The sequence below is a fragment of the Crocuta crocuta genome, unplaced genomic scaffold (genome assembly GCF_008692635.1).
Source record: "Crocuta crocuta isolate KB4526 unplaced genomic scaffold, BGI_CrCroc_1.0 scaffold267, whole genome shotgun sequence".
NCBI classification, from domain to species: Eukaryota; Metazoa; Chordata; class Mammalia; order Carnivora; family Hyaenidae; genus Crocuta; species Crocuta crocuta.
The window spans coordinates 465,487-481,766 of NW_027531899.1; the positions used below are offsets into that span (position 1 = coordinate 465,487).

Here is a 16,280-nt window from a genome sequence, read left to right on the forward strand (position 1 = left end):
AGGTACTAGATCCTGGACAGTAAGTGCTAACTCATCAAACTCTTCAACCACGTTAGGAAGGTACTAAATCCTCCCCCAGTTGAAGAGACTGGCGCCTGGAGAAGTGCAGCCACTGGCCTGAGGTCCCGTCCTGCCTCCCTGCGGCAGCACCAGGGTTCAAACCAGGCAGTTAGTGCCTATAAGATGGGGAGAAAGAGGGGCGCCTGGGTGGCTCAGTCGGTTAAGCGGCCAACTTCAGCTCAGGTCATGAGCTCCCGGTTCGTGGGTTCGAGCCCTGCATCGGGCTCTGCTGACAGCTAGCTCAGAGCNTAACTGCATGGATACCTGTTGCCGCCACCCTGAAAGGGGGGAGACAGGTTTGCCTCGGTCACTTGTGTAGCCCAGCGCCCAGCAAAGAGATGGGTTTCTAACCGGGAGAGGGGTGTCCCTGCCCTGGCCCTGGTCCCTCTGCACCAGCCCTGACACCCTGGCTGGCACTGTCCAGTGCACTGTCCCAGAAGCCCCCAAGGGCACAGCCTGAGCGTCTTGGTCACTAGTGTGTCCCCCGCGTTGTCCAGCACAGAGCCAGGCACCAGAGCAGCAGCTCAGTGAATGCACGCCCAATGCACGAACCAGCGTGCTCCGTGCCTGCATCTCTGTCCCCAGCCCGTCATCATCCCATTACCCCGCCCAGCACTCACGGGGAAATCATGAGCTTTGAGCCCACACGCCCCAGATGAGAAAGAAAAAAAATGCACAAGGTTGACGTTGAATGTGATTTATTGGGGCATCGTCACGGGGGGGATGGAAGCAGATGAAGCGATTTTGCCTCCTGTCCCCCGCCGCTGCCCCAGCTAATGACTACCTCTCATATAAATAAGTATAAAGACAGTTGGTCGGTAGAAAAAGGAGCCGCCTCCTCAGGCCCGGAAGACACTCTAGGGCTTCAGCTTAGGGAAGAGGGAGGTGCCTGGTTCCCAGCCTCCTAGGCTAGGAAGCCAAAGGTACAGGTGTAGGAGGAGGGGGACGGAGGGGCGTCACCCACGCTTGAGAAGGTGCTGGGGTCTTTGGTTTGGATCAGGCTGCCAGCCCTGGGTCGCAGCCACCTACGCTGTACCTCTGGAGGAAGGCAGCTCTGATTCCCAAGCCTCCTCTTCCAGGTCTGAAAGCCCCCTCCTGCCACCAGTTGGCAAGGAGCAAGGGCAAGGGGGGCCGGGGTGGGGGGAGGGAGGCCCGAGGAACGAGGTTGTGCCAGTCAGAGCTGGCACAGGACACGGCTGTGGTCTTGGTCTGCAGGGGGTCAGAGTTCTGTCAGGAGGGGGGAGGATCCCATGGGGCCAGGGGAGGGCGGGACCGGTCCCGCCCAAGGGCAGCTCGCAGCCCTGCGGTGTCACACCCTCCCGAACCTCTCAGCAACGGAATGGCCCCCAGATGAACAGAGGGGTTGTAACTCTCCCAGGCAGACAGGTGGCGCCTGCCTTTGCTCACAGGTGAGGTCTGGCTCCCCCCTGGCACCAGAGAGGACATTCCCCCTTCCCAGGCCTCCAGGGGCCAGCTTGCGGCCAGGAGGGGGCTGACAAGGAGACAGTGATTGCGGTCATCCCTGCGGCGTCACACGTATTCCCCGTGGCACCTGGACTGTGTTCTGTCAGGGCTCCCGGTGGCGTCGTGGCCTCCGGCAGCCCCCTCAGAAACCTCCCCGGCTGGGCAGAGGGCCCGGTCCGGTTCTGATGCGAGGTGGAATGCGGCCATGGGCGCGTCCCCTCTCCAGTCCTTAAAACCTCTGTGTCGTGAAGGAGGCGGGCGCTACCGGGTCTCCAAGGCCCTTCAGACCTTCCGCTCACGTCTCGCGTGGTGTGCAGACCAACCCCTCCCATCCCCGAGGTCAACCCCCATGGCTGATCTCGGGGCACCGCCAGCCAGATGGGCACCACCCAATAAATCAACCCGGCGGTGGGCGAGGGGCTCAGCCCTGGGCCAGCCCCTGAAGGAGGCGGATCAAGTTGTCCAGACCCCAGAGGTACCCGTCCTCGCGGTTGCCCTCTGCCCACGGCAGTCGGTGGCTGAGCGTCTGGTGGTCAGGCAGGGCTACTGTCTTGCCGAAGTCGATCATCCAGACCCTGGCCAGGCCGGTGTGGTCGTGCACAAAGAGGAGGGAGCTGCCCACCACCTGCAGGGAGAGAGGAGGGAGGTTAGGGGGAGGGGAAGGCAGCTGAGCGGGGTGCTCGACAGCCTGAACTCCGGAGCCAGGCCATCTGGGTTCAAATCCTGGCTCTTCCACATAACTGGCTAGGTGGCCTTGGGCAGGTGGTCTGACCTGTCTGGACTTCCACTTGCTCCTGTACAGGATGGGGATAATGGAATAACCATAGCATTTACGGCCAAGGCTGCCGTGCAAGTTACATGCAGGAATTCATCCATAGAAAGCTCTTAGAAGCGTTGCCAGTGTAGCAAACGGACGACAGTGTTAACCATTGCCCTTTGCCAAGCTGGGATCCTGCATGGGAGAAGTGGATAACGCCTTCCCCCTGGAATATCGGCTCAGCCCCAGCGCAGGGCTGCCGGTGACCCCAGGCAGGGGACTTCCATTCTCTGGGCCTCAGTTTCCCCATCTATAGAATGGTGACACTGAGGTCACTACAGCATCCCATGAAGCGCTTTGCAGTGCTTGACACACTGCCCTCGGTAGATGTTGGTTTTTGTGTTTTGTTTTTTATTAGAAATAGTACTTCTGGGGGCGCCCGGGTGGCTTAGTCGGTTAAGCGTCCGACTTTCGCTTAGGTCATGATCTCGCGGTTCGTGGGTTCAAGCCCCGCGTCGGGCTCTGTGCTGACTGCCGGCTCAGAGCCTGGAGCCTATTTCAGAGTCTGTGACTCCCTCTCTCTCTGACCCTCCCCTACTCACGCTGTCTCTCTCTCTCTCTCCTGGAAATAAATAAAACATTAAAAAAAAGAAAAAAGAAATAGTACTACTATTGCTTTCATGTAACTCCAGGTGTGCAAGCCCCTCCCCCTTTCCAGTCGGGTTTGAAACCCCAGGTGATGGGGCAGGTGAGCAGGTGGCTGGCAGAGGAGGCAGCCGCCGCCCCGCTCTGGCCGCTGGCATATGGTGAGCGGCCTGGTGCGGCCACGTCTCCCAAAGTGCCAGGGAAATTGGAAGTCCCGATTTTGGTGTGAAGCCTCGTCTTTTAGATGTTGGCAGCTCATTTTTTAAAACGCTAAGTCACCAGGTGGGTGAAACCGAACATGAGTGCAGAAGGGATGAGGTCCCCAGGCCTCCTCTTTGTGACAGGTGTGTAAAGCCCAAGGGCAGCGATGAGGACGAGGAGGGTGACATCTGATGACAATGAACACGACAGTAACAGCTGGCACATGCTGCGGGTTTACTGTGGGCCGTGTTCCCTGGGCCAAGCTCCCATGTACATTAACCTGCTTCGTCCTCCCCATGCCCACGGGGCAGGTGCTCTGTTAACCCGTCCTGCCCGCCAGGCGACAGGTGTCCAGAACCACTCCCAGGGGCAGGTGGCTGAGGAGGAGTGCAGAGCGGGATTCGAACCCCAGGTGGCCTGACTCCCAGATCAAGGATGTTTCAGGAGTCGGGAACACCAGGAAAAAGAAGTGGGGGGAGGGGTGTGCCTGGGTGGCTCGTGGCTCGGTCGGTTAAGCGTCCAACTTCAGCTCAGGTCATGATCTCACAGGTCGTGAGTTCAAGCCCCATGTCGGGCTCTGCGCTGACAGCTCGGAGCCTGGAGCCTGCTTCAGATTCTGTCTCCCTCTCTCTCTGCCCCTCCCCCACTCACACTCTGTCTCTCTCTCAAAAATAAACATTAAAAAAATAATTTAAAAAAGAAGTGAGGATGAACCTAACAGGGGAGGTGGAAGAGCTCGCAGAAATAAGGGAGAGGAAAGGACACAGGCTGCGACATCATTGCCTCACAGACTTCCTGAGACAGCCCCAGATTCCTGGAGACAGCGGCGGCAGGAGGGAGGGACAGGGACGGGCTGCAGGAGGGAGGGACGAGGGAGCAAGCGGGGAGAGCCACCAAATAGGAATGCAGATACCAAACAATCGCTGGAAATAATTAGGATTACAAAGTAATTTAAGAGCAGGGACTTAAATGCACTTCCATCCTGCGAAGAGCACTCGACAGTTGGTCTCACGCTCAGCAGCCCTGCGGGCAGGGAAGCATTGTTCTTCCCGGTGTTAGGAGGAAACTGAGGCCCTGGAAGGTAACCCCCCTACCCAGCATGGAACAGCCTTCATTGCAGGCCGCCCAGCTCAAGCCCCTGAAATCCACCTTGCTGCCTACCCTCAAAAAGCAAACCCCAAAACTTGGGGGTTCCTTTTAATAACTTTGCCCTATAATCTGTCAGCTGTTTCTCTGACCCCCCCAGACACACTGAACCCCCGACCCCCCACCCCTGCACACAGGGCCTTCTCCCCTCCCTGGTGGCCGGGGCTCGCACCTCATGGGTCTTGAAGAAGGGGGAGTTCTCCAGAGCTTCACGGAGTTCTTCCAGGCGTGCCACGTACTTTCTCTGTGTGAGAGGGAGCGTTTCGTGTTCAGCACGNGGAGGGGATCAGGGGAGCCACTGGGAAAATGGGAGGGAGGGGGCTCGGGTCCACCGGGGTAACAGACAAGGGCGTGGCTGGGAGAGGACTTGAATACCCACAAGTCCTAGCAGCCCCTCCCATAAGAGGGGGAGTCCAGTCCCTTTCATCTCAGCTGTATCGGAAGATTTGCTCTGGGCAATAAAACAGGGCAGAAATGACGGTGGCCATTCTGAGCCTGGCCAGTCAAGACACTTTACATCTTTCCCTCGTTCTTGGGACCACCTGCTTCTGCGCCGAGAAGGCGCCCAGGCCAGCCTGCTGCATTGTGAGAGCCAAGTGGCCAAGTCGTGAGCCAATCACCAGACCCAGGACAGGGCCCTCCTAGACCAGCCAGCTCTCGCCAGGCCACCAGCGGGCCGCAGATGGTGAGCAATGCCAGCCAGTATCGGTCATCCTTGGCCTAAAGCGGATGACCCTTGCCTAACGAGCGACCGCGACGGTGGGGGTCTTAAGCTGCTAAAGACAGGGCCCGCTGTGCTGCTCACCAGGATTCCACGGTTCCCGTCCACAAAGTCCTCCAGCACCTTTGTCACCTGCTCCAGCTCCTGTGTCTTCTTGAAATTGGTGTTGCAGGTCCCACTGGCTTTCTGCAGGGCAAGGGGTGAAGGCCCGGTGTCACCTCCCCCTTCTCACGCCTGACACCAAGCAGCCTCAGGCGTTTCCTGGGACCACCTGCCTGCCCCCCACACTTGCCAGTGAGCAAGCCCACCTGCTCAGCCCGGGTCAACCCAGCCCCGAATCACACTCCAGGAGTAACCGGTCCTTCTGAGTCTAACCTTGAACCCTGCGGTTGAGCCAGTCCAGCCAAGTGGGCTTTGAAGAGGGGTGGATCTGGCTTTGAACCGTGACTTTGCTACTTCCTAGCTGGGCAGCCCTAAACGAGCCAACACACCGGCCTCAGCCTCAGTTTCCTCACCTGGAAAATAGGGACCGAGTTGGTATTTACTGCCTAAAGCTGGGGTAAGGATTAAAGGAGACTGGATATGTAGGCTGCAAAGCACAGTGCCTGGCATACAACTAAGTAAGCACTCCATAAATGGGACTAATAATGTTTATGTCTGAGGGGGGCACAGAGAAGCCACCTGAGTCGTTCTGCCACACTGTGCCAGGTGCTGTGTGGGCGCTGATAACATGGAGGTAACAGGACAGACACAGTCAGGTGAAGGAGACAGGTATAGAACAATAAGATCTTCACAAAGGGAGAGAATAGAATTATAGAGTGTGGGGAGCCATGAGGAGGTAAAGAGAGGGCCCTGATCGAGCAGGATGGAAATTAAGGCGGGCTTCTTGGAGGAAGCAAAATTTGAAAGGAGACAGGAAAATGACTGGGAGACAGGAAAATTGAGGGGAAAGCAGGGGGAAGAGCAGTCTTGGCAGAGGGAAGAGCATGTGCAGAGGTCCTGTGGCAGGAAAGAACAGAGCTCTTTCAAGGAAATGAAAGCACTGTGGCCTGAAGGGAGACAAGGAGAAAGAGAGAGGGGAGAGATGAGGCTAGACCCTGGAGGGCCCTCTGGGCCAGGGGGCTTCTCCCGCAGAGACTAGGGAGCCATGGAAGGGTTTTGAATAGGAGAATGGCAGTCAGATGCGCAACTTGGAGAGATGGTTCAGGCCAGGCCGTGCACGACAATTCCACTCTTGTCAAAGGAGTTTGGCAATCTCTAGCAACATTCCCAACGCCGCTCATCTCTGACTCCATCTTCCTCCTTCTGGGAATCTAGTCTCCAGGTAAACCTACACACTTGCAAAGTATCTTATGTACAAAGTCATTCACTGAGGCACTGTCTGTAATGGCAAAAAGTGGAAACGCAGGTGGCCATCTGTAGGGGACTGTGTCACATCCACAGAAAGCTATTATATAACTGAGGAAGGAAGGGAAGAAGGGAAGGGAAGAAGGAGGGAGGGAGGAAGAGAGGGAGGGAGGGAGGGAGGGAGGGAGGAAGGGAGGAAGGAAGGAAGGAGGGAGGGGAAGGAAGGGAGGGAGGAAGGAAGGGAGGAGGGAGGGAGGGAGGAAGACTGCCTATGGAATGATATGCAAATCTCTCTAGGGCTCTCCCTCCTTGGGTAAGAACGGGAGGAGGAAACCTTAGGACATGCAATTGCATTTGTTTGTATTTGCAGGAAAAAAATAGAAGAAACTGATAAAGCGGTTCCTCAGGAGCCGGTGGGGGGGCAGAGGAACAGCATGGGAAGGGCGTGGGCAGAGCTGGGAGAGAGATTTCCCCTACATACCCCTGCACATCACTTGGATTTTTGAACCGCGTGAATCCCTCTTCAAATAATTAGGTGTAATTTACCAAAAAAAAGGAGAGAAAGAAGGAAGAAAGGAAAGAAAACTGAAAATCTCTCCCCATAAGGCGGGGGAAGGATTCTTCCAGCTGCTGTTAGGTGAGGATCCGAGGGGGTGAGACCAGGACCCCGGAGCCCAGGGAGGCTAGGGAGGGAGGGAGAGCCCAGGGCGGCTGGGGCAGGAGAGATGGGCCAGACTAGGGCAGGGCCAGGGTGAGGGGTGAAGAAGGAATCTGGAGCTGCTCAGGCAGACAGGTAAACAAAACGGGGTCACTGATGGGGGTGAGAGAGAAGCAGGGCTCCCCAGAGCCCCCATCTATTCATCTGCTACAGTCTCCTGCTCCTTCTCCATGTCCTGCTTCTTTCCGGCCTTCCCCGTGCTCCCCAAGAAGCCCGGCCTCGGATCTAGCTCCCCCCCCAGCCCCCCTGGGCACAGGCTAGCAGCTCCTGGCCCTCACCTTGATGCCCTCAATCCGGAAGCCCAAGGTGGAGGTCGAGCTCACGGTCTCCCTCCATTGCATGTAGCGGGGCTTGGTGACGGCGCCCTGGGCGTGTTCCTCCGGGGTGGGGGCCCCGGGGTCCACGGCCACCATCTTCTCATACATGTCCTTCCGGGGCCGGGGCCTCTCTCGTGCCTTTACCAGCTCCTCCTCCAGGTAGGTCCTGACACAAAGAGAACGTGACCAGTGAAACCATGAGGAGCAAAGGTGGAGGATGCATTCCCTGATATCAAGGCATGTTATAAAAGCACAGCATGGCCCAAGAACAAATAGATCAATGGACCAGAACAGAGTCTAAACACAGACACACACACACGTACATTTACCCAAATTATGATGACAAAGACCACCTAGCAATTCAGTGGAGAAAGGGAAGTTTTTTCAATAAATAGTGTCGAGTCAATAGGATAGCCATATGGGGGGTGGGGGGGAACAGGCTAAGGAACCTCAATCCCTACCTCACACCATATATAAAAATTAATTTTAGGGGCGCCTGGGTGGCTCAGTCAGTTGAACGTTTGACTTTGGCTCAGGTCATGATCTCACAGCTTGTGGGTTCGAGCCCCGCGTCGGGCTCTGTGCTGACAGCTCAGAGCCTGGAGCCTGCTTCCCATTCTGTGTCTTCCTCTCTCTGCCCCTCCCTCACTTGCTCTCTCTCCCTGTCTTGTTCTCTCTCACAAATAAATGAACAGGTGCGTTGAGTGGCTCAGTCGGTTAAGCGTCCAACTTCGGCTCAGGTCAGGATCTCATGGTTTGTGGGTTCAGGTCCCGCATCAGGCTCTGTGCTGACAGCTCAGAGCCTGGAGCCTGCTTCCCATTCTGTGTCTTCCTCTCTCTGCCCCTCCCTCACTTGCTCTCTCTCCCTGTCTTGTTCTCTCTCACAAATAAATGAACAGGTGCGTTGAGTGGCTCAGTCGGTTAAGCGTCCAACTTCGGCTCAGGTCAGGATCTCATGGTTTGTGGGTTCAGGTCCCGCATCAGGCTCTGTGCTGACAGCTCAGAGCCTGGAGCTTGTTTCGGATGCTGTGTCTCCCCCTCTCTCTGCTCCTTCCCTACTCACGCTCTGTCTCTCTCTCTCTCAAAAATAAATAAATATTAATAAATGCATAAACAAACATTAAAAATTAATTTTAGGTGGATTGCAAATTTAGATGTTAAAGTTAAACAAAGCTTGTAAAAGAAAACATAGGAGATCTGCACGATTTTGGCATAGGCAGATTTCTGAAAATCTGAAGATTTTCTGAAACACAAAGCTACCAATCACGATGAAAAAAATGACAAACTGGCCTAAATCAAAACTTCTTCTGTTTATCTGGGGCACCTGGGTGGCTCAGTCGGTTAAGCATCCAACATCGGCTCAGGTCTGATCTCACTGTTTGTGGGTTCGAGCCCCGCGTCGGGCTCTGTGCTGACAGCTCAGAGCCTGGAGCTGCTTCAGATTCTGTGTCTCCCTCTCTCTCTGACCCTCTTCCTGCTCACACTCTCTCAAAAATGAATAAACATTAAAAAAATTAAAAAAAAAAAACTTCTGTTTATCAAAAGATACTATTAAGAGAGTGAAATGGGAAATCTGGACTGTGTGTGTGTGTGTGTGTGTGTGTGTGTGTGTGAGTGTCCAACAAAGGAATTGTAATCAGAATATATAAAGAATTACAAATCATAAAGAAAACGACAGCCCAATAGAAAAATGGGCAGGGGCACCTGGGTGACTCAATTGGTTAGGCGTCCAACTCTTGATTTTGGCTCAGATCATGATCTCATGGATCATGAGTTCAAGTCCCACATCAGGGGGAAAGAAAAGAAAGAAAGAAAGAAAGAAAGAAAGAAAGAAAGAAAGAAAGGAAGGAAGGAAGGAAGGAAGGAAGGAAGGAAGGAAGGAAGGAAGAAAGAGGGAGGGAGGGAGGGAGGGAGGAAGGAAGGAAGGAAAGAAAAGAAAAAGAACATTGGTAAAAATATTCAAAGAGGCACTTTCCCAAGAGGATTTCCAAATGGCCAACCAACTAACGCTCAATTTCTTTGGTCATCAGAGAAACAGAAATTAAAATCCTAAGTAGACACTCCCCAGAATGGTTAAAATTAGCCAAGGAGAGGATAAAACAACTGGAACCCTCACACACCGCTGTCCCTAGGCGTCTGCTCTGGGGCTGAACCCACCTGCTGCCCATCTTGCAGTCCATGATGGAGGGGCCCTCGAAATCCGCCAGGAGGTCTTCCATCTGGTTGAAGGCCTGGCCATCGCGCTGCACCATGCCGTAGTAGGCGGGCACGAAGGGGCGCAGGGGGTCGCTCATCAGCTGCTCCAGGCTGCGCTGCTCACACTGACAGAAACGCTTCAGGATCCGACCATCCTCTCCTGCCTGGAAGTTCCCTGTGGGAGCACAGTCGACGAGAGGGTCAGAGGCTGGAGCAGCCGGAGCCTCTCCTCATCTCCCGCGTGCGTCGGATCCTGGCTGCCCTCACCTTGCCTCACCCCTTCTGGAAGGGCTTCTCTCCCTCCCTGCACCTCTCAAAGTCTTGGCCGGGACATGGCAAGGGAAGGGCCTACTGCGGCTCCTCGTTTCAACAGAGTCCTGTTCACAGCAGGCTGGGGCCTTGCTTGTTTTGTCATTTTGGATTGTGAGCTCATGGTGGGCTGTGGGAATCTGTGTGAGATCTGTCTCTGCCTCTGCCTGGAGTCCCAGCACCGTGCTGACGCCCGGGGCCAATTCATGTCAACTGATAACGCTGGCACTTCCTGGACCACGCAGTCTATATAGCCTAGCATTACAAGCTCTTGGGAGGCAAATTATATTTTCAGCTTGTAGACGCCAAAGATGGCTGCTATTGTAGCTCCTGTCTCACGGTTCTTCCAGAATTTCACTGCTCCCCACCAAGAAGTGGAATCTAATTTTTCCCTCCTTGAATCTGGGAGGGCTTTGGGCAGAAGCAACACGGTGACTTCAGATTCGAGGTCACCAAAGGAGATGCGAGCTCCACTTTGCAGTCCTGAGCTGCTACATAAGAAAGAGAACTCCTCAGGGCACCTGGGTGGCTCAGTTGGTTAAGGGTCAGATTGCAGCTCAGGCCATGACCTCATGGTTTGTGCATTCGGCCCCGCCCTGGGCTCTCTCCTGTCAGGGTGGGGCCCACTTTGGATCCACTGTCCCTCTCTCTCTGCCCCTCCCCTGCTCATTCTCTTTCACTCTCTCTAAATAAATAAATAAATAAACTTAAAAAAAAAAAGAAAGAAAAGAAAAAAGAGGCGCGCCTGGGTGGCTCAGTGGGTTAAGCATTTAGCTTTGGCTCGGGTCATGATCTCACGGTTCTTGGGTTCGAGCCCCGCATCGGGCTCTGTGCTGACAGCTTGGAGCCTGGAGCCTGCTTCGGGTTCTGTGTCTCCCTCTCTCTCTGCACCTCGCTCACTTGCTCTCTGTCTCTCAAAAATAAATAAACATTAAAAAAAATTAAAAAGAAAAAAAAGAAAAGAAAGCTGAGGCCACCATACTGTAGGGAAGCCCAAGCCACTCCACATGGAAGCTGTCCGGCCAGCGGCCCCAGTGGAGGCTCAACCAACAATCGACCGCGAGGCATGTGAGTGGATGAATCTCAAAAGCTTCCACCTTGCAGCGTTCAGGATATCCGAGGTGAGTTCCCAGACTTCACAGAGTAGCAATAAGCCATCCCTGTCATGTCCTGTCTGGACTCCTGACCCCAAACAGAGTTCATAAAAGGCAATAAAATAGCTGTTGTATTCCACTAAGTTTTCTTTTAGCCACTACTAACTTTTGAGGGGTTATTTGGTATTTTCACTCAGCAATAGTAACTGGGAAACATGGCGGTGGCGGCCTCATGTTGGGGGGCAGGGGTGGAGGGGAGGCTGGCCTTTTCAAAGACTCAGGTCTAAGGATGAACTAGGTAGGTGAGTTCCCATCTTATCTTCATTTGCCANGGTAGTAACTGGGAAACATGGTGGCGGCGGCCTCATGTTGGGGGGAGGGGGGGTGGAGGGGAGGCTGGCCTTTTCAAAGACTCAGGTCTAAGGATGAACTAGGTAGGTGAGTTCCCATCTTATCTTCATTTGCCAGTGGGCCTAGTTTGTCTAGTCCCTGCTGGTACTCATTTTTGTGAATAAAGTTTTATTGGCACACACAGTCATGTGTTTGTGTCCTCTATGGCTGCTTTCGTGCTGTAACACAATAGAATTGCGTAGCTGTGACAGAAATCATATGACTCCCAAAACCGAGGATGTTTATCATCTAGCCCCTTACAAAATACGTTATGTACAAGGCATTGTGCTGCGAAGGAAAACCATCAGCGCTGCTGTTTACTGAGGGCCTCACTATACCCTGGACACAGGGAGAGACCAAGGAATGATTGTTTCTACTTATGAGGGGTCTGTGTCTCAATCGTCACATATATATTTTGATTTTAACCCTTCAATGAACCCTGCAAGGGAGGTATGATTATCACCATATTACAAGTGAGGAGGCCCAGTGAGAAAAAGCAACTTACCCAGGATCACCCATATATAAAGTACAGAGTTAGGGGCACCTGGGTGGCTCAGTCGGTTAAGCGCCTGACTTCAGCTCAGGTCATGATCTCACAGCTCATGGGTTCNCCACTACTAACTTTTGAGGGGTTATTTGGTATTTTCACTCAGCGGTAGTAACTGGGAAACATGGTGGCGGCGGCCTCATGTTGGGGGGAGGGGGGGTGGAGGGGAGGCTGGCCTTTTCAAAGACTCAGGTCTAAGGATGAACTAGGTAGGTGAGTTCCCATCTTATCTTCATTTGCCAGTGGGCCTAGTTTGTCTAGTCCCTGCTGGTACTCATTTTTGTGAATAAAGTTTTATTGGCACACACAGTCATGTGTTTATGTGTCATCTATGGCTGCTTTCGTGCTGTAACACAATAGAATTGCGTAGCTGTGACAGAAATCATATGACTCCCAAAACCGAGGATGTTTATCATCTAGCCCCTTACAAAATACGTTATGTACAAGGCATTGTGCTGCGAAGGAAAACCATCAGCGCTGCTGTTTACTGAGGGCCTCACTATACCCTGGACACAGGGAGAGACCAAGGAATGATTGTTTCTACTTATGAGGGGTCTGTGTCTCAATCGTCACATATATATTTTGATTTTAACCCTTCAATGAACCCTGCAAGGGAGGTATGATTATCACCATATTACAAGTGAGGAGGCCCAGTGAGAAAAAGCAACTTACCCAGGATCACCCATATATAAAGTACAGAGTTAGGGGCACCTGGGTGGCTCAGTCGGTTAAGCGCCCGACTTCAGCTCAGGTCATGATCTCACAGCTCATGGGTTCAGGCCCCGCATCAGGCTCTGTGCTGACAGCTAGCTCAGAGCCTGGAGCCTTTTTCCAGTTCTGTATCTCCCTCTCTCTCTCTGACCCTCCCCTGCTCACGCTGTCTCTCTCTCTCTCTCTCTCTCAGAAATAAAACATTTTTAAAAAATTAAAAATTAAATAAAAATTAAAAAAATAAAGTGCAGAATTAGGATTTGCGCCCAGGACCATTTCTTCCCCAGGGCTGAGGATTTGCTCCTCATCCTCCTGGCACCAGGAGGNNGGGGGAGGCTGGGGGACCAGGGGGCTTTCTGGGATTGCTGCTCCCGAGCTCACTGGGGTGAGCGAAGCCCACTGCTTCAGCAATCATGAGATCCCCAAAGGCCTCGGCAAAGGTGGGGAAGAGTCTGCCCATTTCTCTCTGTCCCTGTCATCAATGTCTTACATACCTATGTCTCTCGGTCCTTCTCAAAGGAGTAAAAACAGGCCAGGTCATGGTACAGTAACAACGAACCCTCGAATCTCCCCCCATCCCCACATGCACACACCCAACACTTGGAAACTTCACTTCTGTCCCGAAACCAAGTCAGACCCTCTGGAGAAAATGACGGAGACAGGAGTTGATGAATGGAGGCTGAACCACGGAGAAAGACGCAATTAGAAACAGATGACAAAGTGACAACAGAGACAGAGCGATAGGGACAGAGGTAGAGACTGGGGCAGTCAGGAGAGCTGCTCACCAAACAGCTCCAGCCCATCCCCCCTTCTAGGGACATCCCCGCCATCTTGAACTTGGGTTACTGACTTGCTTTGGCCGGTAAAATGTGAGCAGAAGCGTTAAAGCCAGTACACGGCTCTCCATGTTCTTTTCCCTGCTGTAGCGGTGGCGGGGGGGTGGGTCGTGGAAAGAGAAGCATCCTTGGTCTGGGCCTGGAGGGAAGACCGCATAGAGCAGAGCCAGTCACCGACCAGTGGCCCATGGTGAAGCAGCAACGATAATAATAACCCTTTGTGGTTCCAAGTTACTAAGCTTGGAAGTTGTCTGTTACCACAGCAAGTCCTGACCTAGCCTGACTGATACGGTGACAAGCTGCCAAAAGACAAAGAAAGAAATAGAGAAAGGCAGAAAAGGAGACCCGGATACCAAATCATGAGGGGGAAGAAAAAGATAAATCGAAGCAAAGAAAGAGAGAGAACAGGCAACAGAAACCCAATAGAGCGAACTGAAAACAAAGATTTCGTTGTAGCACGTCGACTTGATCAAGAGGCTCTTGAGGTTGGCTAGTGTCTGACTCACATGCTCGAGCACGCGTGCAGACACATGAAGACATTCTCTGCTCCAGGCCTATGGCAGGCCCTTGGGCAAGTTCTGGGAGAATGAGGGTCCTCCCCGGAGAAAGAAGCGGTGTGCCTCAAGCCCCCACTACCCTGGGGTCCAGGCCATGCTCTCTCCCACCTGCTCAGAGCCCGGCTACCCAGCAGACATCCGATCGACGGTGGGAAGTTCAAACAGAGGCAGGGTGTTGGACTATGGGATTCAGGAAGGGCTACTCCCTCCACCCTCCAGCTGCCAACCACGGAGAGGAGGTGATTAATAAAGGTTCCTGTTTACTAAGTACCTGGAACATTCCAGACACAATGACAAAGACTCGGGTGAGCCATAACCTACTTGATCCTAAAAACACAAACCCAGGAGGGCTGTTGACTCCGGGTTACAAAGGAAACAGAGGCTCAGAGGGATGAAGTCACCTGCCTAAATCACACAGCACACCCCTGGGGTTCTAACTCTGAACTCACTGCCCTGGGCTTACACCCTACAGCCCTGGTGGGGTATAAACTCTGAAGGCGGGGATTATTGGGGTTGTCATGGTTACAACTGTGCCCCCAGCCCATGACCTAAGCGCACAAGAGCTGTTCCAAAAGCATTGGTTGGATTGAAGGAAGTTAGTTCTAGCTATCTTTTTTTTCTTTTTCTTTTTCTTTTTTATCATAAGCAGATTCAGTATCTTGTGTCTTTCTTGGACCTGATGGTTAATCTGGACTTTCTCAGATGATTTCATGATGGTCTCATCTCCCACGTCCCCTCCTCCAGGAAGCCCTCTCTGATACCCCAGGCGTAGCCAATCACCTCCTGTGATCTTCCCAAAACACTAGCTATCTCCTATCCCAGCCCTGACCTCTCTGTACTGCGATGGACCTGTCTTCTCCACTGGCCTGGGAGCTCCATGGGGCTAATGTCTCAGTCACTGCTGTGTCCCCCACAAAGCCAACACAGGGCTGGACATATAACTGAGGCTGAGAGGCTGTCGGTGGTCTGATTAGGACAGGATGGATGTGTGAGAAGGAAGGAAGCCGGGAGGAAAGGAAGAAAGTCGTGGGATTTTAAGGTCAGATGGGATTTCCAGATTAAGCCAGAAGGAAGCAGGGGTTTGCTTTCTAGGTGGTGGGAAACAAGCGACCAAGTGGCGAGTAGAGGCAGAATGGTGGCAGGGTATTCGAGGAACAGTGTGCACTTTGGCCTCATTGCAGGGGAGGGGGGCTAGGAGGGGAGAAGGGAAGCTGAATGCGGGAAGCAGCCTGGAGACAGGAAGCTCTAAACACAGGACTGAACTTCTGATCGCTATCTGGAGGGCCCTGGGGAGCCATGGAAGGTGCTGAAAAGCAGGGCAAGTTCAAAAGTTGATCAGAGGTGGACCTTGGAAGCAGATCCTGGAAGGATAAAGAAAAACTGGAGACACAGAGACGTGGGAAGAAAGCACGTTAGGGACGGGTCCACCCAGACACCACAGAGCTCGAAATAACTGGGTTTTAAACACCGCCAGGACAGAGTTAGAGTCCTGGCTCCGACCCGGCTTGGCCAACCCTAAGCAAGTGACCTCACCTCTGTAAACCTGTTTCTTCGTCTATAAAATGGAGACAATAACAGCGCCCCAATCTCATGTGCTGCTCTAAAGGGTTGACACACACACAGCCCTTAGAAAAGAGCCTGGTATTCTATGGGTTTGAATCCCAGCTCTGTGTCTTCCAAAGTGTGTGACCTTGGATGAGTGTCATGACCTCATCTATAAAATGGGGATAATAGGGGCGCCTGGGTGGCTTAGTCGGTTAAGCGTCCGACTTTCGCTTAGGTCATGATCTCGCGGTTCGTGGGTTNATAAAATAAAATGGGGATAATAACAGTATCTCCCTCATAGGGCTACTATAGGATTAAACGAGTTGATACGAGCAAGGAGCTTAGTACAGAGCTGGGCGTGAGAACTAGCTGCTATTTTTTCTTTCCCCATTCACTTCCAGATCAGCTGTTGGGAGATGCCAAGAACGTGAGGGAGGAGGTAGAGGGAACAGCTAAAGCAGAAAGACCAGAAGGTCAGCTCCTGTGCTCTGACACAGGCAGGCTGAGGCAGGTCTCAGCCTGTGGCCACACGTGTGAGCACATTCCCAAGGGAGGCTTGGGGGGGTGGGGGGGCTCAGGGCAGACTCCGGCCAGGGGCCCCGGGACAATGGGAGGGCCCAGCAGGCCAACCCACTTGAGTCTGTCACACCTGCCTCCCTGCTGACCCTCCCTGAACCTGCCAGGCCAGCCCTCCTGATTCACCAGGTGAGAACCGCACC

At 53.4% G+C, this 16,280-nt stretch overlaps 1 protein-coding gene across 1 annotated transcript in view; it reads right to left on the reverse strand.

The window, feature by feature from the left end:
- Positions 1-741: 741 nt before the first annotated feature.
- The window catches only part of ITPKC (inositol-trisphosphate 3-kinase C), a 17,487-nt gene continuing 1,948 nt past the window's right edge, over positions 742-16,280 (reverse strand). Inside the window, exons 2-7 of the mRNA XM_077773613.1 lie at positions 15,364-15,377; positions 9,534-9,747; positions 7,338-7,542; positions 5,079-5,180; positions 4,446-4,517; positions 742-2,149 (exon numbers count right to left, since the gene is read on the reverse strand). Of these exons, the coding sequence (XP_077629739.1) occupies positions 1,946-2,149; positions 4,446-4,517; positions 5,079-5,180; positions 7,338-7,542; positions 9,534-9,747; positions 15,364-15,377 (811 nt within the window). The 3' untranslated portion in view covers positions 742-1,945. The remainder of the gene's footprint in view (positions 2,150-4,445; positions 4,518-5,078; positions 5,181-7,337; positions 7,543-9,533; positions 9,748-15,363; positions 15,378-16,280) is intronic.